The sequence below is a fragment of the Miniopterus natalensis genome, chromosome 12 (assembly GCF_054644295.1).
Source record: "Miniopterus natalensis isolate mMinNat1 chromosome 12, mMinNat1.hap1, whole genome shotgun sequence".
NCBI lineage: Eukaryota > Metazoa > Chordata > Mammalia > Chiroptera > Miniopteridae > Miniopterus > Miniopterus natalensis.
In genome coordinates this window covers 22,645,093-22,672,113 of record NC_142092.1, presented here as the reverse complement: position 1 = coordinate 22,672,113, position 27,021 = coordinate 22,645,093, and the positions used below count along the sequence as shown (strand labels likewise).

At 39.6% G+C, this 27,021-nt stretch overlaps 1 protein-coding gene across 2 annotated transcripts; it reads left to right on the top strand.

The window, feature by feature from the left end:
- Positions 1 to 1,795: 1,795 nt before the first annotated feature.
- Positions 1,796 to 25,442, top strand: SNAPC3 (small nuclear RNA activating complex polypeptide 3). 2 transcript variants are annotated; one of them, XR_015715398.1, is made up of 9 exons: positions 1,796 to 2,112; positions 2,812 to 2,889; positions 10,250 to 10,334; positions 13,378 to 13,482; positions 16,436 to 16,585; positions 20,244 to 20,326; positions 21,543 to 21,707; positions 22,243 to 22,412; positions 23,845 to 23,918. XR_015715398.1 is itself a non-coding variant. In XM_016214412.2 (9 exons), exons 1-9 carry the CDS (start codon positions 1,796 to 1,798, stop codon positions 25,290 to 25,292), a joined length of 1,239 nt encoding a protein of 412 aa, XP_016069898.1. In that variant the 3' UTR covers positions 25,293 to 25,442. The 2 variants fall into 2 exon arrangements, 1 of the variants encoding a protein (XP_016069898.1); XM_016214412.2 differs by lacking the exon at positions 22,243 to 22,412 and adding an exon at positions 25,145 to 25,442 and having other exon boundaries at positions 23,845 to 23,952.
- Positions 25,443 to 27,021: the final 1,579 nt, after the last annotated feature.

Genomic DNA, 27,021 nt, shown 5'->3' with positions numbered 1-27,021 from the left:
AAATGATCAATAAGCAAAAGATGCTCAAGTCATTAATCATCATGGAAATGCAAGTCAAACCCACAAGATACCATTTCAAAACCACTAGGATGGCTATAATGAAAATGTCAGACAAGTGTTGGCAAGGATGTGGAGAAATCAGAATCCTTATATAATGTTGGTAGGACTGTAAAATGAGGCACAGCTACTGTAGAAAACAGTCTGGTAGTTGTTATTCAAATTATTTAACATAGAGTTACCATGTAACCCAGAAATTTCACTCCTAGATATATAGATACAGATACAGATATAGACATATCAAAGAGAAGTGAAAATATAGCTCTGCACAAAAATTGTACACAAACATTCACAGCAGTATTATTCATAATAGCTAAAAGGTGGAAACAACCTTTTGATGAATGGAAAGACAAAATACAGTACCTATGTCACACAATTTTATTCAGGCATAAAAAAATGAAGTACTAATACATGCCGCAATATGGATAAACACTGAAAATATTATGCTAAGTGAAAGAAGTTAGTCACAAAATCCACACATAGGATTCCATTTATATATAATACCCAGAATACATAAATCTAAAGAGACAGAAAGATTAGTGGTTGGCTAGGGCAGGAGGAGTTGGGAGGATTGACAGTGATAGCTAAAAGGTACAGGGTTTCTTTTGGGAGTGGTGCACCTATTCCCAAATCGATTGTGATTGTTGCACAATTCTGTAAATATACTAAAAACCATGGAACGAACAGTTTAAATGAGTGACGTACATAATATGTAATTATACCCCAATAACTAAACAATCGGGGCTTGCTCTGTGTGTCTTGCTCCTTCCTTTGAGGTCTCTGGGGCTTGCTCTGTGTGACCTGCTCCTTCCTTTGAGGTCTCTGAGAGGTGGCATAAACTCATTGTGAAGCGAGACAGATTAAGTTCCAGTCCTGCCTCTATATCCTAGGAGGTATCTCCGTGATCAAGAGCAGCATAGGGGTCCCGGGAACATTGTGATGCGTAGTGCACGATACACAGACGCTCAATAAACTCTATTGTTTGTGTGTGCAACACTGCATGCCCATATACACACGCGACCACGGGGCCTTTGCAGAGGTTCTGGAGGAACCTGATCTGGAGGGCCGACCTCTGCCCCCAGCCCCACGTCTCTCAGGCTCCCGAGCAGTAAAGCAGCAGCGCCCGCAGCCCCACTCTGGAGAGAAGGAAAAGTCTCGCACGGGGGTGGAAGAAAAAGGTAAAGAGCCAGGCCCTGCCCAGCCTGCCGGGGCGCAGCAGTTGCGCATGGACCCAAGATGCAGGAGATCCCGGTTCCATCCGGGTCAGGGCACGTGCGGGGGTTGCGGGCTCGATCCCCAGCAGGGGGCGTGCAGGAGGCAGCCGACCAATGACTCTCATCATTGATGTTTCTGTCTCTCTCTCCCTCTCCCTTCTTCTCCCTGAAATCAATAATTAAAAAAAATTTTTTTAAAGAGCCTTACCCAAGGGCTTGTGGAGGCCGCCCCACCCAGCAGGGAGTGATGCTACGTCCCTGTGAGGGCCGGGAACCAAAGCTGACAGGCTGCGGGGGACAGAGAGCCACAATAGCTCCCGCCCCGGCGGAGAACAATGCGCTCTGCCCCGCACGCGGGGGCTCGCGGCGCCGCTGCCCCGGGGCCTGCGGGGAAATGTAGTGTCTGAAGCCCGGGCTGCGCGGCCCCGCTGCTCGCAGGCCGGGGCCACGTGCAACTACAAGTCCCATCGCGCTCTGCGAGGCCTTGGGCCTCCGGCTTTCGCTGGGAAGGGAGCGGGGCGAACATGGCTGAAAGCGAGCTGGGTTCCCCAACGTGCAGCGGGCTCGGCGGCGGGCAGGACCCGGCCTCCGGCAGGGGCGGCTGCAACTTTCCAGAGTACGAGCTTCCGGAGCTAAACACGCGTGCTTTCCACGTGGGCGCCTTCGGGGAGCTGTGGCGTGGCCGGCTGCGCGGGCAAGGGGATTTGTCGCTGAAGGAGTCGGCGGCGTCCGCGCCGCCTGGGCAAGGAGGGGTCGCCGCCTCGGGCTGGGAGGATGCCGCCGTGGCCCGCGATCTGGGCTGCAGCCTGGAGGCGGCGACCGAGCTGAGAGCCGTTTGCGGGTGAGTGCGGGGCCGGTCCGGGGGCAGCCTCGCTCCCGCGCTCCCCGGGACCCTCCCTTGGGAGGAACTGGGTTCCCTCCCGGGGGCCGAAGGGCCGCCCTTGCAAAGCGTTCAGCCTGCTGGAGCTTCCCCGCAACACCCGGCCAGCCCCCGGGACCCGAGGGCGTACTTTGTGCGAGCTGGAGTGGAGGGACTAGGGAGCTGCGTAAAAGATTAATTTTTCTATTCGCTGCTCGTTCAAGTGCTTGTGAATGCAGAAAAGCAATCGGAGGAACAGCGACGGTGTACCTGCCGTTGACAGATGCTCTGACAGTGGGAGAACCTGGGTACCGTAAGGCTGGAAGACTTGGCCAGAGTGTTAAAACCTTGACCAGCTGGGGTCTCTTTGGGGGCCACCCGGGTTATGCTATCACTGACATTTTCTCTCCAAATGCCTTATTTGGGGTGAAAATACAAAAATAACTTAAAAAAAATATTTTCCTTCCTCCATTTAACACAGTATTGGCCGCCTTCAATCGGCAGTGTGTGCTTTTATTTATGGAATATTTACACAGATATCATTGCCTAGAATTCTGGCCTCCTCTGAGCCGCCTGCTGGATTTTTATCTCACTTCTTAATTATTTGGTGATGTATTTAGGACACCACCCCGACTCACCAGGGACGAGATGCATGATTGCTTTTCCTTTGTTTTGTTTTAGCCTTGATAAACTGAAGTGCCGGGAGGAAGATGAGGACCCAGAAGTCATCCCAGAGGACACCGACCTAGTGACTTTGGGGTATGGAGGACCTTGCCTTTATTATGTGCTATTAATTTAAATATTTTTCAACATCATGTTATTCGAAAGTTGATTGTTGTCATCCCACCCCCTAGCTTCAACCATCGTTAACATTTAGTCATATTTGCTTCAAATGTATGTTTTTGAGATACCTGCTGTGTGTCTTTTTCCATTTCTGAACCCTTTCAGTAAGTTGCAGACAGCGTACATAGAGCTCCTAAAAGTATCGTTCTCCTACATAATCTTATAACAACTAAGAAAATGAACAGTAAATACATATCTTCTAATACTTAGTCCATATTCAGATTTGTGTTTATTTTTAAATGTGTGTTTACAAAGGTACAGTAATCTACTTAGATTTCAGGTGCAAGCTAAGTACTCTGGTAGTGCCTCTCAAACTATCCGGTAAAGGACCAGTTTTGTTTTGTTTTTAATTTTTGACAGATTAATACTTTTTAAAAATAGGTTAAAAATGAATTACTAGAAAAATGGTATTAAAAGACAAACATAATAAAAGTCCAAAAACTCAGGCGTACATTTTTAACTCTGCCTTGTTTTTTTTTTTTATTGTCATAGCTGCCAAATCAGTTTCCCTTCCCTACTGCTAATATTTACATTAGCAACATTTGGAGCACTATGCAGGGCTCCTGTCTTTCTGGGTCCCATGTTTTCTCCTGATGTATTCATCATGCTATCATCTGAACATGCTCATTTGCTAAGGCATTGTCAGTGGCTCTATCCTCTTTGGATTTATTTCAGACCCCTTATTTTGACATTTGAAGTCTTCCACATATAGCTCAAATTTGCTTTTCTAGATTCATTTTCAACCACTTTCTCTTTCAAATGGCTCAGGATGCTCATGGCCCCTCTCGCATCTGAAAATTACTCCATCTTTGAGGCTCTAAGATTTCTTTCCACATTACTAAAACCCATCTCTCTCCCTTCAGGAATGTCTAGAACTCTTCTAACATTTCTGATGTCAGACTCTTTCATCTGTGTTTTGCCATTAAGCCTGTTATACTGCTTTGCTCCAATTGGTGCTCTTTATTGTTGATTGATGTGTTGGGTTTTTCTAAACTGCACATCTGATTGTGTCACTTTCCCCAGAAACCTTTCAGTGGCTCTTAGGCAGAAGTCCTGAGTTCTTAAGTGGCTTACAAGGGCCTCTATAGAATGGATCTTGCTGATCTCTTCAGCCACCTTGGCAGTGTTCCAGCCACACTGCAGTTCTTTCTCAGTTCCTGGAATGTGCTCTCACTCCAGGCCTTTGCCTACAGCACTTACTATTCCTTGTCCCCCTGGTCTTGCTGGCTTCTACTTATCCTTCAAGTCTTAGTTGAGGGGGTAAGGACTTCATTCATAACCCCTTTTATGCTTATGTGACCCTCATATTTCTCTAATCAAGATTCTCATCACATTTACAATATACATGTTTAATTTTCTGTGTTTCTAGTTAGACTTAAAAGTTCCTTAAGTTATATCTGCCACACACACTGCTATATCCCCAGTTCCTAGAACTTTGGTGCATAATTGGAGATTCAGTAGATATTTGTGGAATAAGTGGAATAAATGAAATTTTCATAAACCTGGGAAAGTGGATTTTAGAGATTGGCTGATGATAATGATAAACAAAGCATACTATTCTTTGTTATAGTTAATAACATACTGATTGGCTTATAATGATTTTATTAAGCCATGTTAAATAGTAATTTTCAGATCACTTTACGAATTGCTTCCCTGGCTGTTTTTTCTTACTAGATTAACTGGATCTTCTTGGTTATTTTCCATAGGAAATGTGGGTAGAATTATATATATAATCTAATGTAAAAGGAGTGAGTACAGCATTCCTCAGCTGAGATTATTTTGATGTAGTACTTTGAAACTATTATATTTAAAATATAACTAATATTAATTTTAATAGAGCTGCAAATAAATTACACTTGAGCCAAAAGCCAAAATTTATATCTCTACGCTTTCTTTTTCTCTAAACCTTCCTTCTCCCCACTAATAACTTAAAAACGTAAACATAAAAAAACCCCTAAGTACACGACCCATTTAATATGGTATAAAATAAATAAATTTCTGGCACTTACTTTTTTTCCTTGTCTAACAAAGGAGCTACTGGAATAATTTTATGCATGTAAAGGAGAAAAATATCAGTAAAGATATATTTGACAAAAGAAAAAAAAAGACGAAATACTGAAAATAACACTCTCTGATTGCAGATGTAATAAAATTAGAATTTACTAACAAAAACAAAAAAATCAGGCCGTTCCATCCGGAAACTTTAAGACTTATTAAATAACATGTGGTCAGAAAGGGAAGAACACATTGAAATGACAGAATTTTTAAGAAATAATGACATTGAAAACACCACATATCACGATATAAGGAATACATTTAAAGCAGGGATTAAAGGAAAATTTACCACCCTAAACAATCTATTAAAAGGGAAAGAATAAAATAAATGAATTAAATTTCTAGCTCAGAAAACTAAAAAAAGAACAGCAAAGTAAACCAAAAGAAACTATAAGGAAGGAAGGAATAGTGGTAAAAGCAGGAATTAATGAGAAAAATAGAAAAAGGATGAGTCTAATCGAAATCTTTGCTTTTAAAAATAATTAACAATAGATAAACCATTAGATAACTTGATTAAGAAAAAAATGGAAGAAAGCACAAACATATTGAAACAAATTTTTTAAATTATAAGAGACTTCTTTGCAGAGGTTGGCAGCCCACTGACTGCCCACCTGTTTTTTGGCTGCTTTTGTGCTACAGTGGCAAGTTGGGTAGCTGTGAAACAGACCAGATGGCTCACAACCTAAAGTATTTACTTTTTGGCCTTTTAAGGAAAGGTTTACTGGTCCCTGCTCTACGGAAATAAATTCGAAAACCTAGATGAAATAGATCATTTCTTAGGGAAATACAGATTATTGAAATTAACCATATTAGAGTTAGAAACATAAGTAGACCAATTTTCATAGAAAAACAGAGAACATTATTTAAGGAAATATTCCACAAAAATTCCAGGTCCAGATAGTTTCACAGGAGAATTCAACCAAACATTCAAAGACCAGATAGTCCCAATGCTCCAGGACCTTGAAACAGAGGAAAAAAGTCTTAATTCTTTTTATGAAGCAAATGTAACACTGATACTTAAACTAGATAAAGATATTACAGAGAAAGAAAACTTGAGACCAGTATCATTCAACACTCAGAAAATATTAGCAAAGAATCCAGCACCATGTTAAGAAAACAGTACACCAGGACCAAGTGGGATTTATTACAGGAATGCAAGGTTAGTTCAGTCTTAGGACATCTTCTAATACCATACTGTATCAATGAATCTAAAGGTAAAAGTCATTTGATTATTCCCAGAGATGCTAAAAAAGCCTTTAACAAAATTCAGTTACCCATTCAAGATAAAAACTCAAGGAAATGGAAATTATAGGGTTACTGCTCTGACATGGTAAAATATATATCCTTTAGTTGTAAAGTTAGTGTCTTGTTTAGTAGAGAAGTGGACAGGCATTTCTACTCAGATCGGGAACAGGGCAGGCATGCCTGTTATCTCTACTACTTTGCAACATTTTGCTATAGGTATTAACTCTGCAGTTTGGCAAGAGAACTCAATTAGAGGCATAAGAATAGATGAAAAAAATTAGCTCTCTTTGCAAATGATAAAATAGTATATCTGGAAAATCCTGAAGGAATCAATGCTAAAACAGATGTGAAACATGAAAAACCAGTTTAGTGTTGCCCTGGCCAGGTAGCTTAGTTGGTTAGACCGCCCTCTTAATACGCCAAGGTTGAGGGTTCCGTCTCCAGTTAGGGCACATATAAGAAGCAACCTGTGAATGCATAAATAATTGGAACAACAAATCAATGTTTTTGTTTGTTTCTCTTTCTCCCCTACCCCCATCCCTCTAAAATCAATAAATTTTTTTTAAAAATTAAATTTAAAAAAATAATTTAGTGTAATAGCAGGATACAAAATTGGTACATGAAAAACAATAGCCTTCATATATACAAACAGCAATTAGGACATAATGGTAGGGAAAATCCCATTTACAATAGTCAAAAGGAAGGTTAAATACTTAGGAATAAATTTAACAAGAAATGTGTAAAATTTGGTAATGTCTAACAAAATTACACGGGCACATACCTTTTGACCCAATAGTGTCACTTGTAGCAATCTCTACTGAAGATATACCTCCGACATTATGAAAATACATTACATATGAGGTTATTAATTCCAGTGTCGTTTATAATAGCAAAATTATTACTTGAAATGTTGTAAATATACATACATAGGAGAGTGTTGAACAGACTGTGGGACATCCACACAGTGGGGGATTACTGGGCAGCTACACTAAAGGATGAGAATGGGTGATCCTGTGGAGTGATTTCTAGGAAATACTGTTAGATGAAAAAAGCAGAGGCCAAAAGCATATGCTACCCTTCCACGTACAAAAGAGTATTTGCCAGGTGTCAATTTAATGGCTCTCATCTACAAATTTACCTTTTTGTCTGCTCTCTAAAAATGGGTCTTGGCCCTTTAAAGTTTTTTCTTTGCCAACCGGCACAGTGTTAAGCTTTGTCATTAAAGGGCACAGGAGAGACTTTGCAGGAAGAGTTGTGCTGGCTCAGCAGGATCCAGCAGTGCACACAGCTTCCCCAGCGCCCAGCTCTTGAAGTGCCTACCAGTTATAGCACCCACCACCAGCAGCTTTCCCTGCCATTCCCCTTAACACCTCCCCTCAACAGCCTTCTCTGGCACTCTTGAAGGTAGATTTCCAGCAGAGCCCAGTGATGGTGCACCTTAGCAACTTTTCTGCCATTCAGTGAGTACAGCTGTGCCCTTTCCAACAAGGTCTGGATCTCAGTCTTGGAGGAGAAAGGGGAGACTTCTTGAGCACTCTTTCTCAGAAAGACTAAGGGAGAGGGTACTCCGTATATCTGCTGTTTCTATGTTCTCTAGAGTCCTTTACTTCTTACTTGCCAGACCCCCATTACTCCAATCCTCCATTAAAGTTAACAATTCTTTAGATTAAACTTTGTTCAAATTACTGTTTAGTTTTTTTTCTCCTAATTGAACTCAGACTGATGCAGAAAGGAATATAAGAAAATATGTAGGTATCAGCTTATTTGAACAGAAGAAATGGAAAGGATACCCCTGGCCGGTGTGGCTCAGTTGGAGTGTCGTCCCCTGTGCTGTAAGGTCGCAGGTTTAATCCCTGATCAGGGCACATGCGGGAAGCAGCCGATGGATGTTTCATTCACATTGATGTTTCTTTCTCTCCATCCCCCTCTCCCTCCCCCTCCCTCTTTCTCTCTTCCTCCCTCCCCCCTCCCCCCTCCCCCTCCCCCTTTCCCTTCCTCTCTCTCAGATCAGTTAAAAAAGAAAGAAAGAAATGGAAAAGATAAACCAAACTATAGAGATTGGTTGCCTACAGGAGTAGAAAGTAAGGAGGGAATGGGAACAGGTTAGTAGGGACAGAGAGGGAATGACGCTTCTCTTACTATATTTTTTATAACTCTGACTCTTAGAACCACAGTGATGTTTCACATGCCTTTCACATACCCCAAAAGTAATCAGACAAAACCAACCAGGATGTGGGTTGGACAACCGAAAATAGAATATAAAACCAACAAGTGAGCCTGTGTCACAAATGAGTTACATAATTACACTGAGGAGAATGGGGGAAAAAGAACTAACCTGAGCTCTGTACGCATCTTGATTGAATTTTGTAAGGCTAAAGCCAAAAAGAACTGTTCATGAGTTAGTGTTTCTCACAGGGGTGTAGGTTAGCAATTTTGAAAGTATGTATTTTCTAGAATTAAGTTAATGGATTAAATTATGGGAGTTGCGTTTCTCACTTGTGGAGAAAAGCCATAAACAAGGAAAGGATGAAGGCTTAAGTGTGATTTTAGTTTGGGATTGAAAGTGTCAGTATTAACTCATGGTTTTGAATATGTAACAGAAAAATACAGAAATACAAATAAATTTTACGTGCATGGGTTAGTATACATATATATTTCCCACCTCTCTGCTGGGAAGCCTAGAAGCAGTGACTTCAGTAACAATGAGTGCCTAGCGCCCAGATACTGCTCTCTAAACATCTCTCTCTAATAAAGGAATTAGGGCTCCTAGGAGAAGCAGTTGATTCCAGCGCTGAGACAAGGAAATAGAGAATGAGCCTTGAGCCTCTTATGGTACCAGAAAGTAGGGACATACTACAAAAAAGAAGAAAAAAAAAGATGGCTTGTTGAAAGAACAGGAGTCAACTTGAAGAAGCTCCTAATGGTCAAAGCTAGAACAGTTTGAGCAACAAAATAATGATAGTGTTAGATTTTAACCTATAGAATAAAATAAATATCTGTGAGTTTATAGTAATATAAATGATCAAATAAATAAATGGGAGGAGAGAGACAGGTCTTCATAATATCAATGAATAAATGTAGAATGCGGGAAATAGAGAATCACCATTAGACATAAACTACAGTAAAAAATGTTGCAGGCAAAATCTACTGTGAATGCTAAAATTTCTACATGAAAGTTTGAGGAGAAACAAGATGCATAAAGTATCTCCCCCAAATACTTATCAAGTACAAAGGAAAAGTATCTTTCAAGTGTAGCAACCTGGCAGACAAGGTAAACATCTCCAGTAATTAGACATACAGGGTGGGACAAAAGTAAGTTTACAGTTGTGAGTACGTAAAACAGAGTAATTATATTCTTCTGTTATTATTTATTAATTATTGTATTACTTTCCATATGAAGAACTGTAAACCTACTTTTGCCCCACCCTGTACTACTGTTGTTAACATCATGAACCTCGTGGTCATACAGTGAAGGACATCGTCATTCTTGTGGTATTCTTGCTAGAAATGTATATAGGCTTCCTCCAGTCATGAGGGAACAGTACTCAAATCTGAATTGTAGGACACTCTACAAAAGAACTGATTAAAGCTCCTCAGAAGCGTCAAGATGGTAAAAGACAAAGGAGGACTGCAGAATTGTAAAAGACCAGAGGAAAAAGCAGAAGCAAGAAATGCAGTGTGGTGTCCTGTTCAGGGACACTGGGGCAGAAAAAGGCATTGAATTTAAATATTTGTGAAGTTCCAGAAAGGTCTGTAGTTAACAATACCGTATTAATGTTAATTTCCTGGTGTTGATAATTATTCTGTGATCCTGTAAGATGTTAACATAGGGGAAGCCCAGTGAAAGATATAAGGGAATTTTTTGTACTATTTTTACAGCTTTTCTTGAATCTAAAATTAGTTTAAAAAAAAAAAAGATGTGTTTGAAGCCTCAATGAAGACTGCTGAAGTTGGATTGTTCTTGTATCTATAACAGGGTTAGAAAGAGGCTTTTGGAACATCGGGAAGAAACAATAACGATAGATCGGGTGTGCAGACAAGAAACATTTGCTTATGAGATGGTAAGAGTCTCATCTTTTTCACTTTTTCCCATGAAACGATAAGCTGTCACTGGGTGAGTGTGTGTGATGACGGTATGGTGGCTTTATACTGGATATACTCAGTTGAAAGCAAACTAGTGAAACTTTATTGGGACTGGGAAATAGAAGAAAAAGACCCTCAGAATTCAAGTGATGACATTTTACTCTCAAATGTCTGTATTTTTTCTTTTTGTTTGGTCTTGCTCTCTGTGTTAGGCTAAATTCATGCCTATTCACCACCCTATTCCTGGTATTTTTATTCTGTTCCTGATCTTGGTTTACCCACTTTTTCCCCTAATCCATCATCTCTTATATAAAACCCTCAGAAAAATTTAGGATGGTGGGTATTAAGAAATCAAGTGTTAATAGAGATCATGGGTTTATTCATTACATATTCTTGAAAACCTACTATGTGCCACATATGGTGTTGGGCACTAAGTGGTGTATAGGGGCATTTATTGTCTCTCCCACTTATTTTTTTATTGTTAAAATTTATATGACAAAGTTTACTGTTTTAACTACTTTTAAATGTTCATTTAAGTGGCATATATATTCATAGTGCTTTGTAACCATCACCAGAACCTTTCATCATCCCAAACAGAAATTCTATATCTGTTAAACAGTAACTCCCCATTTTCCCTTCCCCTAGCCCCTGTTCCCTAGCCCCTGGTAACCTCTGTTCTAATTTCTTTCTCTATGAATTTGCTTATTATAACAACCTCGTTTTGATAATACCAACTTTGTTTTAGTAATATCCAGAAGCATCAATACACTGCTTCTCTACATCTCCATTCCTCTCCCTTTATATTATTATTGTCACAGATTACATCTTTACATATTGTATGTCTGTTAACATAAATTTATAAATATTGTTTTGTGCATTCACTTTTGGAAAAAAAGTTATAAATCAAAAGTACAGTAATACTGGCTTTCATATTTGCCTGTATAGTTTTATCTGAAAAATGTCTTAATTTCTCCCTCATTACTGAAGGATAGTTTTTCCAGGTATAGAATTCTTGGCTGACAGGGTTTTCTTCGTGGCTTTTAATATGTAGTCCCACTGCCTTCTTATCTACATGGTTTCTGGTGAGAAATTGACTGTTAATCTTATTAAGGAACCTCATTTCCTTTAGTTCTCTGTATGTAGTTTTCTTTAGGTCACTGAGTACATTTAAGAGAGTTGATTTAAGTCCTAGCCAGTTTGGCTCAGTGGTTAGAGTGTCAGCCTGTGGACTGAAGGGTCCTGGTTTCATTTCTGGCCAAGTGCACATACCTCAGTTGCAGGTTCGATCTCCGGCTCTGGTCGGGGTGTGTGAGGGAGGCAACCATTCGATGTGTCGCTCTCACATCGATGTTTCTCTCTCTTTTGCTTTTTCTCTCCCTTCCACTCTCTCTGAAAAGCAATGGAAAAAAATATATCCTCAGGTAAGGATTTAAAAAAAAAAGTTGATTTAAGATCACTGACTAGTAATTTCAACATCTGGGCTCCCTTAAGGGTGGTTTCTGTCAAATTCTTTTTTTCTCGTAAATGGGCTATATTTTCATGTTTTTTGTGTGTGTTTTATAAGTTTTGTTGTTGATAACTGAACATTTTGAGTATATTTATTACTTGTTGAGGGCTGTAGCTGTCTATTTGTGACTTTTCCAAACTATTTTTCCAATGTGTGTTTTCTGTGTTGTGTATTATCACTGATGTTTCTCTTTCATCATCTCTGTAGTCAGCCAGGGTCATAAGATTTCTTTTAATGTCTTCCTCCACAAATGAGAACAGGCCCTGTCCCTTTAACGTTTCCAGTAGCTGCTGTTGGGGGAAGCCACAGCTGGCAAGAGGGCCAAAACCAAGGCAGGTGTCGGCACCAGGCCTTCAGGGCATCACTAGACCAACCAAAAGACACAACCCCCAATTTTCGGAGAACAGGGTCCCCCCTGCCTGTCCTGGCATCGGCCATCATTTCTGGGACGGTGGGCTGCTGTTCCCACGTCTGCAGCAGGACTGAAGAATGGAGGAGTGGTGGGTGGTTTGTACCCTCTGCTCATCCATGAAAAATCAGCAGTGCGTCCCTTCATTAAGCAGCCCCCTGGTTGATGTGAATTCTGATCAGGTCCAAAGTTCAAAAATAGTTTATTCCAATCTCCCTTCCCATCTTATTGGTTGATTTGGTGGAGGGACTGATTCTCCGAGCTTCCTACTTCACCATCTTGTGTGTGACATCACTCCCACTTATTTTTATTCTAACTTTTTTTTTTTTAAAATATATCTTTATTGATTTCAGAGAGAGGAAAGGAGAGGGAGAGAGAGAGACAGAAACATCAATGATGAGAGAGTCATTGATCGAGCCCACAACCTGTGCATGTGCCCTGACCGGGAATCAAACCCCGATCGCCTGGGTCCCAGGTCAACGCTCACCCGCTGAGCCATGCCCGGCCAGGCCCACTTATTTTTAAAATGTCTTTTACTTAACCAGTCCACACTGGTGGCCCCCATTTTATAGTTATTAAGCAGATATAAAAGAGTGTGGTGTATTAAAGATGTGACAGTGTTGTAAAAAAATGAGTTCTAAAGCCAAACAGGTGTGTATTTGCATCCTGTCTTGCTGGTTTACCTTGGGTAAATCCAAACCTTTGAACTTCATCTGTCAAATGGCTCTCATAATAATATGAGAGCAGGTATGTAAAAGATTGGTAACTGTAAATGCCAGTATGATATCAACGTTAATTTATATTCCTATTATTCCTGTTTTATTATCAATTGGCTAAGCATTTAGTGTCAGACATCTTACTAGGTGCTTTATGTACACATTCCCAGCAACAGTTCTGTAAAATAAATATTTTCTGTTTTTTTTACAGAAGATGAAACTAAAGCTTAAAGAGGTTTTAATATTTTCTTGAAGTAGAATTAGGAGTCAGAATTAGGAGTCAGGGCTGTTTGACTGAGTTCTTGCTCATAGGCATTGTTGCACACCGCCCCTTCTCTGAGTCAGTGTCAGGTTTTCATGTCTCTTATTCATTTGTTTTCCTCCTTCAGGAGTCACATGCCATAGGAAAAAAGCCTGGAAATCCAGCGGACATGATTGAGGAAGGGGAGCTTATCCTGTCTGTGAATATCCTGTACCCTGTTATATTTCATAAGGTCAGTAGTAAATCCTTTTGCATTCCACAGATGAGTGACTTTTGTCACATGGTTTAGTTATTTGAAGAGTTATATTCCTGAGGGTTCAGAGTAAATGCAAGCAAATGCTATTTTATCTGGCACCCTGCTTATGTTCTTGGGTTCTTTGTTTTAATAAGGAATATTGTAGCCCGGCCAGGCATGGCTCAGCAGTTGAGCGTTGACCTAGGATCCAAGCGATCGGGGTTCAATTCCCGGTGAGGGCACATGCCCGGGTTGTGGGCTCCATCCCCAGTGGGGCATGTGCAGGAGGTGGCTGATCAATGACTCTCTCATCATTGATGTTTTTCTCTCTCTCTCTCTCTCTCCCCCTCTCCTTTCCTCTCTCAGAAATCAATAAAGATATATTTAAAAAAAAATTTAAAAATACAGAATATTGTAAATAAGATCAAGTTTCAAATAATCTCTTGATTAATAGGATGACAGTTTTAGTGTTGGAATGCATACTGTAGTTCCTGCACTGGAAGCAACTGCAAGTATATAGAAAGCCACAATGATTCTAATGATATGATGTCTTAAGGGTTGTTTTTTCCCCCCTCAGAAGGAGTGAAGTGACGTTTGTTCACCAGTTTTGAATACTTGGGAAGATGTTTAACTAAAGACAGGTCTACTTTAATGAAAATGCAGAAAGGTAACAGGTCAGGGGTATCTAGGAATTCCTTAGGAGCCTCTAATAAAAAGAACTGTCCCATACCAGACCTCATGTATTCTTGATTCCTCAAATAGATGTCATAAACTTTGAAAAGGCTTAATTGAAATGTTACTATACATAAACTTGTGAATAAATAAGCTTTGATGAAGCATCTGGAATATAGTTAGTACTTATTATTTTGTTTGATGAAGATTTCAAATTACCAGTCAAATAAAACAAAACCAATAAAACAGCCTCTGAGCTTATAACATTAGAGTAGTGAATAGATGGCTTGACTTCAGGTGGTAACTTCCAGGAAATTTTATTTATTTATTTATTTATTTTTAATATATCTTTATTGATTTCAGAGAGAGGGAAGGAGAGGGAGAGAGAGAGATAGAAACATCAATGATGAGAGAGTCATTGATCAGCTGCAGCCTGAAACCCGGGCATGTGATTTCCTCGACCAGGAATCGAACCCCTATTGCCTGGATCCTAGGTCGATGCTTAACCACTGAGCCACGCCCGGACGGGCCTTCCAGGAAATTTTAAAAGACAGTGATGCTAGATGAAATTATAGTCCACAGGCTTTTCATGCTAATGTCATTTAGTCACATCTTGATTGTAAACTTTAGTTTAAACTAAAAAGTTCTCTTATCAAGTATCTTAGTCCATACTCACTTCTATAACAAAATGTCACCGACTGGGTGGCTTATAAACAACAGAAATTTATTTTTGACAGTTCTGGAGGCTGGAAATCCAAGATCAGAGTGCTGCCATGGTCAGGTTGGGGCTCTTCTGGGCTGAAGGCTTCTCACATGGCAGAAGGGGCTAGGGAGCTCTATGGGATCTCATTTATTTATTTATTTATTTATTTATTTATTTATTTATTTAAAAGAATTTTACTGATTTTTAGAGAGAGGAAGGGAGAGGGGGAGAGAGAAACATCAATGTGTGAGAGCAAAACATCTTTTGGCTGCCTCCTGTACTCCCTCAACCAGTGATTGAGCCCACAACCCGGGCATGTGCACTGATTTGTAATCGGACCAGTATCCTATTGGTATACAGAATGATGCCCAACCAACTGAGCCACACCAGTCAGGGAGGGCTCTCTTTTCTTTCTTTTTAATTTTTTAAAATTTTTTTAATTTTTAAATTTTTTAAAAATATTATCTTTATTGATTTCAGAGAGAGGAAGGGAGAGGGAGAGAGAGATAGAAACATCAGTGATGAGAGAGTCATTGATCAGCTGCAGCCCGCAACCCGGGCATGTGCCCTGACCAGGAATCGAACCCTGATCGCCTGGATCCTAGGCCAACGCTCAACCGCTGAGCCACGCCCGGCTGGGCTCTTTTCTTTCTTTTTTAATAAGAGAAAGTCTATTTAGAAAGTTACAAAGGTAGTAGAAGCTCCCTTGGAGCTTAGGAGAGAGAGAGGCAGAGGTAACGCGCCTGGGGACAAGGAGGGGGAGAGGGAGGCATGGGCATGCTCCCTCGGAGCGTGGAGCGTGCACCTTGAGTAAGAACACTAATCCCATTCATGAGAACACCCTCATAACCGAGTTACCGCCCAGAGGCCCCACTTCCTAACACCATGACTTTGGGTGTTAGGATTCCAACATGCAAATTTGGGGCAGACATAGACATTCAGACCATTACACCAAGTGTCTCAGTTATACTCATGGATTTTAATTTATGAAGGTGAACAAGTGACATCACTAGAGGCTAATGCCATTGACAGAAGACTTTATTACTTACACTTCCTGAGAGGCGGGGGTATGCCATGCTGTGTAGGGCCACAGGGGGAAGCACCAGTGTGAATGAGGCTGCAGAAAAGAGGGAGAGGAAAGCATAGGCCACAGCCTTTGTTAGGGTTTCTGTGAGAAAGGCGAGGCAGGGCAGAGTAAACAGTTTAGAGTTGGCTGGTTTGAATAATTCTAGTAGGCTCTGAGGCACATGGTTGTCCCTAGTTGTCTGTACCTGGAAGTTGATTTAGGACAGGCAAGATGTAGGCGAGATGTTGGATAGGAGAGATAAAGGAGGTGGTTTCAGAGTATAGGCTTTGTATCACAGGGGAGATGTAAACAGCTTTGGCCATTAGTTTGGACCTGTAAATAATGAATGCCAAATAGACAATTAGAGAATTTAAGAAAACAACGCCAAGTTAGGGGAAAACTTAAATCAAGAAAACCAGTAACTTAATTCAGATCTGATTATGACAGGATTTATAGTTTAGTTGCTTATCTCTGAGTGGACACTTATTTATGTACTTTTTGACTTTTAGCACAAAGAACACAAACCATACCAGACGATGCTGGTACTGGGCAGTCAAAAGCTCACGGAGCTAAGGGATTCAATTTGTTGTGTCAGTGACCTCCAGATTGGTGGGGAATTCAGCAATACTCCTGACCAAGCTCCCGAGCACATCAGCAAAGTAAGGTGATTTTTTCCCCCCCATAAAGCAATAGGAAATAATAGTAATAAGCTAAAGAAATAATGTTTACTCTTGCAAGATCGTAAATATTCCAGTAAATGCCTTTTTGTTCTAAGCCGTACCCTCAAAGCCTGTGTCTTCCCTGCCCTTTATTGTCAGGACCTTTTCAAAGAGTAGGCTGTACTTGTTTTTACTTGTCCTGTTCATTTTCATCCATTCTTTGTATGCTCTTCCTTCAGAGGTCACAGTAACTACCTGTTTAACCAATTGATCTCTTTTCCTTGTTGATACAACTTATTTCACTGTAGCATTTGAATTTGCTGTTCACTCTCTCTCTATAAGTTTGTCATAACTGCCCCAGCAAAGGGTTCGAGTCTACACAAGAACCTCACTGCCCGTAGAAGGACCCGTCAGTTCAAGGACCAATACCAAACAAAGACATAGCATGTGATGCTTGTCATTGCTGGTGGTACCCAGGGCGATGCTCTCAGGACAGAAACGCTGCATACTCACTGGATAATTATGGAAAGGAGCAGAATGGTAGCCTGGCTACCCGAGAAGTTTTCAGAAGGGATCCCTTGCTCAGTAGGGAGTAGGGCCTTGATGCTCATGAATTTCATGGTGGGCAAGCTTGAACTAACTCTGTTGCCTGGTACAACTAGCAGAGGACCTCAGATTTACTGGCCCACTTAAGAGAGGCAGCACCTCCTGCAGAATAGTAAAAAGATATCTGGATCAACTAGAATGGAGATAGAGTATGGACAAGAGCCATCACAATCTCTGTTTTTGCTGGTTTCTATGCCACCAGCCACCTAAATGTTATAACTTAGATTTTATCTTAGTTTTTCATATTCTAATTCTTCTCCTGATCTTTCCCCGTTTTCATGGTTTTAGTGTGCTCCAATCTTTGTTAATCTCCGTCTATAGCCACATTCTCTCCTGATTGTCAAACCATTGTTTTTAGTTCCTGCTGGACATTTCTGCTTAGCCACAGTGCTGCCTGGCATTTTTACTGCATTTCTGTAATCGATTAACTCTGCTCCTTTTCAAAGCAGCTGGTGTCTTCTTTCTAAAACTGAACATTTTCCCCTCATGGCTTACCTTCAGCTGAAAACCTTGCTGTTTATTTCACTGAGAAAATAAAGTTATCAAAAAAGAATTTTCCAGCCCTGGCAGGGTAGCTCAATTGGTTAGAATGTCATCCCTGAAACATCAAGGTTGCAGGTTCGATCCCCAGTCAAGGCACTTATAAGAAGCAACCAGTAAATGCGTAAATAAGTGGAACAACAAATTGATGTTTCTCCCCCTGCCCCCATCCATCCCTTCTTCCCCTGCCTGCCCTCTCTCTAAAGTAAGTAAATAAATAGAATTTTCCATCATCTTGCCCACATTTACCCATCTGCCTATGCACCCTGCCTTCCTACCTTTTGGCAGTGGATGGATTAAGCCAGCTTCTATCTAAGGCCAGTCTATGTCCCCTGGATTCCACCCCTGATTGCATAATCGAGGACTTGGTTCTTTAATTATCCCCTCATCCCTGCATCATCAGGGTTTTTTTTACATTCTGTCAGCTCTCCCACTGTTGTAAGGATGTGCTGTAATATATCTCCCACCCCAACCCCTCTTCTTGACAGTGTGTCTTCCCCTGGCTGTGGTGTTCCCCACTGTTCCACCGCAATCACTTCATTGATGCCACCGCCAGGGACTCAGTTCTCCTCTTACTTGACTTCTCATCAGCACGCGACACAGTTGAACATTCCTTTATCCTTGAAACACTTTCTTTACTTGGCTTTTAGGACATTACACCCATTGATTTTCTTCCTCCCTGACTGACTTAATTCCTTTGCTGTGTGCGTCTCACCGTTCTGACTTATAAATGCTGGTAAGCCCTGTGAAGCAGTTCTCACACTTCTTTGTGTGTGCCCACCTCTCCTCTGTGTGTACTCCCGAGGCACTCGTCCAGATTCATAGCTCTAAATACCAGGATTCCCAGGTGAGCGTATCGAATCCCAACATCTCTGAATTTACATATCCAGCAGCCTCCTTGACAGTTTCTATCAGATGTCTGTCATCTCAAACTTAATTTGTTCAAAAGCAAACTCTAGCTGTCTCTTCCTCCTCAAATCTGTACCTTCCTCAGTGTTCCCATCTCAGTGAATCTGCCCATTCTGCACCTGGTTACTTGCTGCTAAAAACCTTGGAGTGAGTCATGCTGGCCTCCTTCCCACACTGCAGGCATCAGGAAGTCCTTAGGGCTGAGCCTCCGTGGGCACCATCATCTCCTGCCTGCACTGCTCCAGTGCCCTCCTGAGTCTCACTGCACCCCTCCACACTTCTGTTTGTCCTCTATGCCGGCTAGTGTGATTTTTTTTTTTTTTTAAATATATCTTTATTGATTTCAGAGAGAGGAAAGGAGAGGGAGAGAGAGATAGAAACATCAATGATGAGTCAGTCATTGATCGGCTTCCTCCTGCACGCCCCTGACTGGGGATCGAGCCCGCAACTCAGGCATGTGCCCTGATCGGGAATCGAACCCCGATCACCTGGATCCCAGGTCGACCCTCAACTGCTGAGCCACGCCTGGCCGGGCCAGAATGATCTTTTTATTTTTTTAAAAAATATATCTTTTTTGATTTCAGAGAGAGGGAAGGCGAGGGAAAGAGAGAGATAGAAACATCAATGATGAGAGAGTCATTGATTGAGCCCGCAACCTGGGCGTGTGCCCTGACCGGGAATCGAACCCTGATCGCCTAGATCCCAGGTCGACGCTCAACTGCTGAGCCATGCCCGGCCGGGCCAGAATGATCTTTTTAAAGTGTCAGATCTGCAGAGGATTCCTCTTACATCTAGAATAAAATACAAAGTTCTTATTGTGGTCTACAAGTGATCCATTATCTGACCCTTTCTGCCTTCCCACTTCATATCCTAACACTCTTTCCATCAATTGTTGCCTTCAAACCACACTGCCATTCTTGCTGTTTCTCACTGTACTAAGTAAGCTCTTCCTCTTCAGAGCCTTTCTGTCTTCTGTTTCCTCACCGTAGAATGCTCGTCACCCAGGCATTCAGATGGCTCACTCCTTTATTTCTTCCTGGTCTCAGATGTCACCTTGACAGAGAGGTCTTTCCCTTACAGCATCCAGAGTAGTGTTCTCTTCCCCTGTCATGCTGTATTTTTCTTTTTTATTTTATTTATTTTTTTAAATTCATTATCATGTATTACATTTGTCATACCTCTTTATTTTTGATTCCGGAAGTCCTCTTTCCCATTGACCCCTTCTTCCTCGCACACCCTGCACCCTGCCCTATTTTATTTTTTTATTGCATTTTGCATTCAACACTATTTTGTATTAGTTTCAGATGTATAGCATAGCAGATAGACATTCATATAGGTTGCAAAGTGTGCCCTCTGGTAATTCAAGTGCCCACCTGGCCCCATACATAGTTATTACAGTATTATTGACTATATTCCCTATGCTGTACTTTACATGCCTATGACTATTTTGTAACTACCAATTTGTACTTAATTCCATCACCTTATTTCACCCTGCCTCTGGCATCTGTCAGTTTGTTCCCTGTCTCTATGAATCTGTTTCAATTTTTAATTCTTAGAGCAATTTTATAATTCCTTTTTCTTAATGCCATTTGTTTTCTTATAGGACCTATACAAATCAGCCTTCTTTTATTTTGAAGGAACATTTTACAATGATAAAAGATACCCTGAGTGCAGAGATTTGAGCAGGTACCGTTTCCAAAAATCTTCTCGAAGTCGTTCCCATTTCTGGTTCTCAGAATGGTATTGTCTCCACAAATCCTCTAGTCTGTTAAGGATATTTGCCAAGGAATTATTTTTTTAGGTTGTTTTAGTTTGTTTTGGGGTAAGAAATTCTCAATTTTTAAAACATTTTCAAGGTTGGTCTAGATACTAGTAAGTTAATAAACATTTTTATTCCAAGAAGGAAATTTTCCTACCAAAAGGGCATGTCAGCCATTCCAGGATCTTTGCCTGCTGTCCAGAATTGTTTTTTAAATGTACTATCTACTATTTTAGAAATTATACTAAATCTCGTTTGAGCCTTTGATACATCTAAAAAATATAGTAAATCCACCTTAAACACTTTATTAATGTCTGTTCCTCATATTAGATGATAGCCATAAATCTTTCACGATTTTCCTCCTTATTTAGTGTGTATAGTTGTTGGCCTTACAGGCTATGTATGGTTGCTTAAGTACAAAACATGAAAAATCTATATCTAATTATTGTGTGAATTAGACCATACTTTTATCATCAGTGTCTTGGCAAGTAGAGTATATATGTATATTTTTTCTGACTGTTTATATAAATTCTTTCATTATAACCACTTGTATTTATATTCTAACAGTTCGCAATCTTGTTGGCCTCAGCACTTCTTTATACTGTAAATAATTGAGGACTCCAAAGAGCTTTTATGTGGGTTATAGCTATCAATATTTACTACATTAGCAATGCAGACTGAGATATTTTAAATATTGACTGATTTAAATAATCCTGTTAAACATTAACATTAATAACATTTTTGTGAAAAATAACCTCTTCAGAACAAAATAAAATACGAGTGACATTGTCACACCTTTTCCATTCAGTCTGAAGTGATAACCCATGTCATGCAGCCTCCAGGGAAATACCTTTATGAGAGAATAAGAGTTGGAAAGGCAGCAAGTAACATTTTAGGATTATTGTAAAGATAATTTTGACTTCACAAACCCCTGTGCAGTCTCAGGAACCACACTTTGAGAACTGCTGCTCTTATGAAGAGAAATTCAGAATTCCTAATTCCAACATCCATCATTTCAGGATGGTGACTGTCCAGTTCATTGGGTCAGCCAGGTTTTGTGAAGTGCTGCAAACTGTTGTCTTGTCTGTCATTTTTAGTTTTTTGTGGAGCAATGATATATATCCTTGCCTTCCCCCACCTCAGAACTATCATTGAGTGGTCAGAGTCCCATGATAGAGGCTATGGAAAGTTCCAGACTGCTAAAATGGAAGATTTCACCTTCAATGACTTATATATTAAACTGGGTTTTCCGTACTTATACTGTCACCAGGGAGACTGTGAACATGTTGTTGTCATTACTGACATAAGGTAAGTGGCAGTACTCGGAACATTTTATTTGTTCCCCTTTCCTTTTATTTCGTAGTATAAAAGCAGTTGTGTTTTTTTTTTTTTAGTAAGAGTTATCTGTGCAGCTTGGCTTGGAAACAGCAAAAATAAGTGCTTTCCATTCATGGACCAACTTTGCATCCTCTATTATTTTGGGGGGGAACTATATAAGAAATCCTTTACTGTTTATTAAAGGTTTAAAATTTTATAAATACTTTTAAAAGTATCTCCATTTGTATACTAGAAAGCTATTATTCAGGTAGTAGTCATCCACTTTGTATACCATATAGGCACTTTGCAAACTTGCAGGTATATTTCTCCGTTTCTTGTCTTTTTGCCAAAATTTGTAGGAGATAAAAGGGAACTGGGGGAAGAGAAGAATAATTCTAATATTTGACCAATATGAAATCTTAATGCTTTCATAAAGATTTTAAGTGGGAAGGACTAGTTTAAAAATGAGGTTTTAAGATGAGTTATAAATTTTATATAGCTGGTGGCTTTTCTTTTCCTTACTTAGGACATCGCAATATATGAAAAACAATGTATAGGAATAAGCCCTGCTCTATCCCGTTGGATTCCTTCAGAGAGACTAAGTTTTCTTGTGGAGCAACAACATGCCCATGTATTAACACCGGTCATAGGAACCGATGCATCAGAAAGTCCCCGCTTCCTTTTCTCTGGATCTCAGTTAACAGTCTCCAAAACTCTTACCTCCCATTCACTGATGCTCAGGAAGCTACCTGAGGTAGTTCTTCACACAGACTTAACCTTAGAAAAGGAAAACATGGAATGCAAAGCAGAATAAGACAGAAAAGGAGCTCTCGGTGTGATGGGAAAGGGAAACCCCGGAATGACAGCTGGCAGGCAGAGCGGAGACTGGAGCAGGATGGAGGACTTGGGAAGGGTGTCTGGAGCTGCTAGGCCTCCTGTTGGTGCACCAGATGGAGAATATGTTTACTCTTCTATCAGAAAAGAGGGAACTGAATTAGTGACAGGAACACTGAAAGCTCAGCACATGCAAATATGGGAGAATTAGTAGCTAGAAAACAAAGTGTTACATGGTGAAAGGAACCTGTAGTCTGTTACGTAGCTTAGGTGGTGGTAGTATTAATTAGTCATAATTTAAACATTAAGCATCTATTTAACCAAAGTTAACAGTGGTTCTGTACAGACATGTTGAGCTAAAAGAAAAAGAAACAGTTAATATATAACACTTGCCCCTTGGGAAGAATTTTTGAAGCAAGAGCCAGGAAAGCTCATAAACCTCATAGATTTATGAGACTTTCAAAATTATGTATGTTTATTTCTTGAATATGTGTACTTTGAATTTTATGTAATCTGTTCTGGCTGCTCTTACTTTCATTTCTTACAGCGTAGGCATATTGCTGCACATGGTGTCATTCCTTAAACTCGGCAACTGGAACATAATTTACACTAAAAGTCATTTTCATCTTACAGGTGGATTTAAACATTCCATGCCATTCCATGCCATTCCATAGTTAAACAGTTAAAAGTTTATTCGTCAGTTTATGATGGTGAAGTTGATATATTGCTACCCTTTTTTACTTAAAAAAATCAATTTTAGAATTGTCAGAGACCAGGAACCAGTAGAATACTTCTTGAGCAGCCCCTTCATTTTTCAGATGAAGAATCTGGGGTCCAGCATGGTTAAGGGATTTACCCAAACCCATTCAGCTGATGAGTAGAATAGTGGAGATTAATTTTCACTCACAATTTCTTAATTCTCACACCTAAAACTAAAGTCCTACCAGTTCACATTATACCAGAAGTCGGATTTGGATTTTAATAAAGGGGCCAGTAATCAAAAGCCCTATTATAACAATCAGTTATTCTAGGTAGAATAACTAGCTAAAATACTTAGAGAGTCACAGTGCATGTTACCATGAAGGGATTTGGGAAGTTTCATAGAAAGCATTGTTTGATCCAAAATGCCTTTGGAGAAGGTGTTTTGTGGAACACAATTTGGTGAAACCTGGTGTACAAGTGAGCAAAAAATTGAAAAATACACTTACGTTAATATTGAGGTACAGGTATGTTTGATTATACATCACAAACATTTGTAATTTAATAGCTTCATTTATTTTCTCCTGTACAAAAGGCTTGTGCATCGCGATGACTGTTTGGATAGGACCCTTTATCCCCTTCTTATCAAGAAGCATTGGCTGTGGACCAGGAAATGTTTTGTTTGTAAAATGTACACAGCCAGGTAAGTGGTATCTTTTTTTTGAAAAGTGTTTACTTTCAACAGTCGAGTATTTTTTACTTTTGGTATTTCAGTTTTTTTCTATGTTGAGTCTGAAGGCTTATACTTTGGGGTATAAATAATATAAAGGGTTTTTTGTGTAGTAGAGAAGTGCTGCAGAACAGTTCAGTAGATTACTACGTTTTTAAACTGTAAGGAGATGCAGTATCATGTACAGCGGAAGTGCAGGGACAGGTCAGACTTTAGTCTGGTTGATACGGCACTCGGCGTTATCAGGGAACCGTGTTCTGTCTCCTCTCTGCACTCTACAAAATCAGTCTCATCTACAGTTTCTCTTCAGTGAAAATGTAACACAGCATCTCATGTATAATGAGGTCAAAATATGGTTTTATAAAATTTCTGCTTTATGTGATTCTGCATGTGTAGATTGTTTCTTTAACTATGGATCAGTCAACAAACCATTCAGAGGAAAGGGGAAGGATTTAGTATCAACTTGTTTTGGGTTCTCCACAATGTGCTTTTCCAAGTGATAAATAGGAAGACAGTTACTAGATCAAAGTGGAAATCAGGGAATGTTAAAACATTCCATGAGATGCAGAATTTAGATCAACTGAAAAATAGCATTTTCATCTGAGACTAGTAACATCTCCTGTCAAAAGACAAAGTTTCAGTTGAATAATGGTGTCCATATTTCCCATTTGTATACACTGTGTAACATTCTATCCTGAATTCTAAGTAAAACAGCTGGAATTTCCAAATTAACCAGTACTAATTTACCAGTTAGAAAGATAAATTAAGCAAAAGTTTATCAGCTCTGTAGCATCTGATTTGCTTTTCAAGATGGCCTATTAGAAGGAAAGGATTATGTTCATATCGGCAGTTTCTCGGATAGGTATGCCGTGGGCAAGTGCCCAGTGCTTTCAGTTACGGGTGTTTCTCCTCTCTGACCGTAAGCAGCCTTTCAGGGAAGCAGCGTTCCGCGGTTTCTGTGACTGCCCTTTTGCCTTGTAGAGTACTGATAGTGATATGCCTGTATACATGTCCAGGAAATCCTATGGAGGATTATAATTATGAATAAGATAGGATGAGAAGTCAATAGTGGGAATGTTACTTACATATTATTACAAGTCATACCTACAGCATGAGAAAGTTGGTTGTAATTATGTACTTTTGTGTGTGTGTTTTTTAACTACAGATGGGTGACGAACAATGACAGTTTCGCACCAGATGACCCATGTTTCTTTTGTGATGTTTGCTTCCGAATGCTTCACTATGATTCAGAAGGCAACAAACTAGGGGAATTCCTCGCTTACCCTTATGTTGATCCTGGAACCTTTAATTAATAACCAACAAAAAGTGTGCACTTGTAGGAACATGATCAACCTGAAACATCAGCTCTAGTTACCTCCCCCCCCGTGAAAAAAACAAATTACATTTTTATAAACTTGATTGTATTTAAATGCTCAAAAATATAGTATTTATTACAAAGTATAGTTCTTATTCAGTGTTTCTTGCCCATTTTAAGTGTGTTTATCTTACTGAGCTGTAGGAGTGCTTTATATATCCTGTCATATACGTGTATTCTGATTTTCTCCCAGTCTGTCGCTTGCCTATTCATTGTGTCTTAAATGCTTTTTGCTAATCATTAGCAAAATTCAATTAATGATACATCAAGTGGTGGAATTATTTTGAAAATTCTTTGAAGAATGAACTGCACTGTATACCATGATATACCATGAGGCTTCCAAGGTAAAGATTTTTCAAGTATCTAATAAAAATGAGGGAGAATAAAAGCAGATTATTTAATAAATACACTATTAATAGCTATTGTGTAATCTCACAGTGGGCTTTTGTAATGTTTTGGTAGAAACTAGGTAAACATTTTAATAGAGATTCCCTACATGAATAATGAATATAAAAAGATCTTGAGTATATACGCAGAGCTCTACAGAAGTAGCATTTGAATTGAAGCTTCATTTCCTGACAACTTTTTGTGAATCACAATGCTGAGTTTAAAATGTATGTCAATTTAATATTTTTATGATTAAAGGATTTCATGTAATATGACTGCTGGGACATGGGCAATCAAGAGCGTATGGATTGCTAGCTCTCTCTTCTTGGGCAGCATACCCAGTATTCTGTATGTAGAAAGAAAACACAAGTTTTTCTGGCTCAGCTCTTCATTCTCTTGGTCCCCTTACTGTGGTAATTCTAGTTATTCTCTTGTCTCATTCTGAACCAAAGAGCACCTGTGATAAATTCCAAGCTCTAAATCATCAGGGAGAATTGTAGGTATCTCTTTTGAAACGTTTTCTGGAAACCTTTTTTTCTGGTGGGAAATTAAATTCTGTCGTTTAAAACTTCACTTTCTTTTAGGTTATATTTATAAATTCAACTGAATTCCATACTTCCTGGATGGGTAAGAATAAACATTTACCATATACATCAAAAACTGATGAAGCCTCTAAGCCTATGTGTTTAAAAGGTTTACAGTAAAATGTTTTATGGCCTTAAATGCAGCATGTCCAGTTAAGTCTATTGGTGTGAAGACCACAAGCACCTGTTTCTGGTATGTCTAGTGGTGTTAATACACCAAAGAATCAATATAAATAACACAGTTGGCGTATGCTATTGCCTAAGTTTTTACTTTCATGTTTCTGATGATGCTAAATTGTACTGATTTGAATTCTGCTGGAAAACTAGATTTACCCAATTCCTCAGAGTTCCAAAGGTAAAAATGAATTTATTTTTAAACTGCATTCCTTATAGGTTTTACATTAGTATGCAAGGGTCTTTTTTTTAATTTATTTTATTTTTTTTTTACTTCTATTCATTTACATTACTTTATATTCTTAAAAATTCCAGAAATTATCATAACAGAAGCATTAATCCATGTGTGGTGCCAATCAGTTTATTTTAATGGTAAAGAAGGCTGTCAGTTAAAACAATACTACTGCTGAAATTCTTGTTTTATCATTTATTTAGAATATTATCCTGCTGGTTCTTAAGGTTTTTTCACCAACGTTACAAAGGCTTAGGTATCTATTACCATTTCCTGGTAAAATCTAAAAC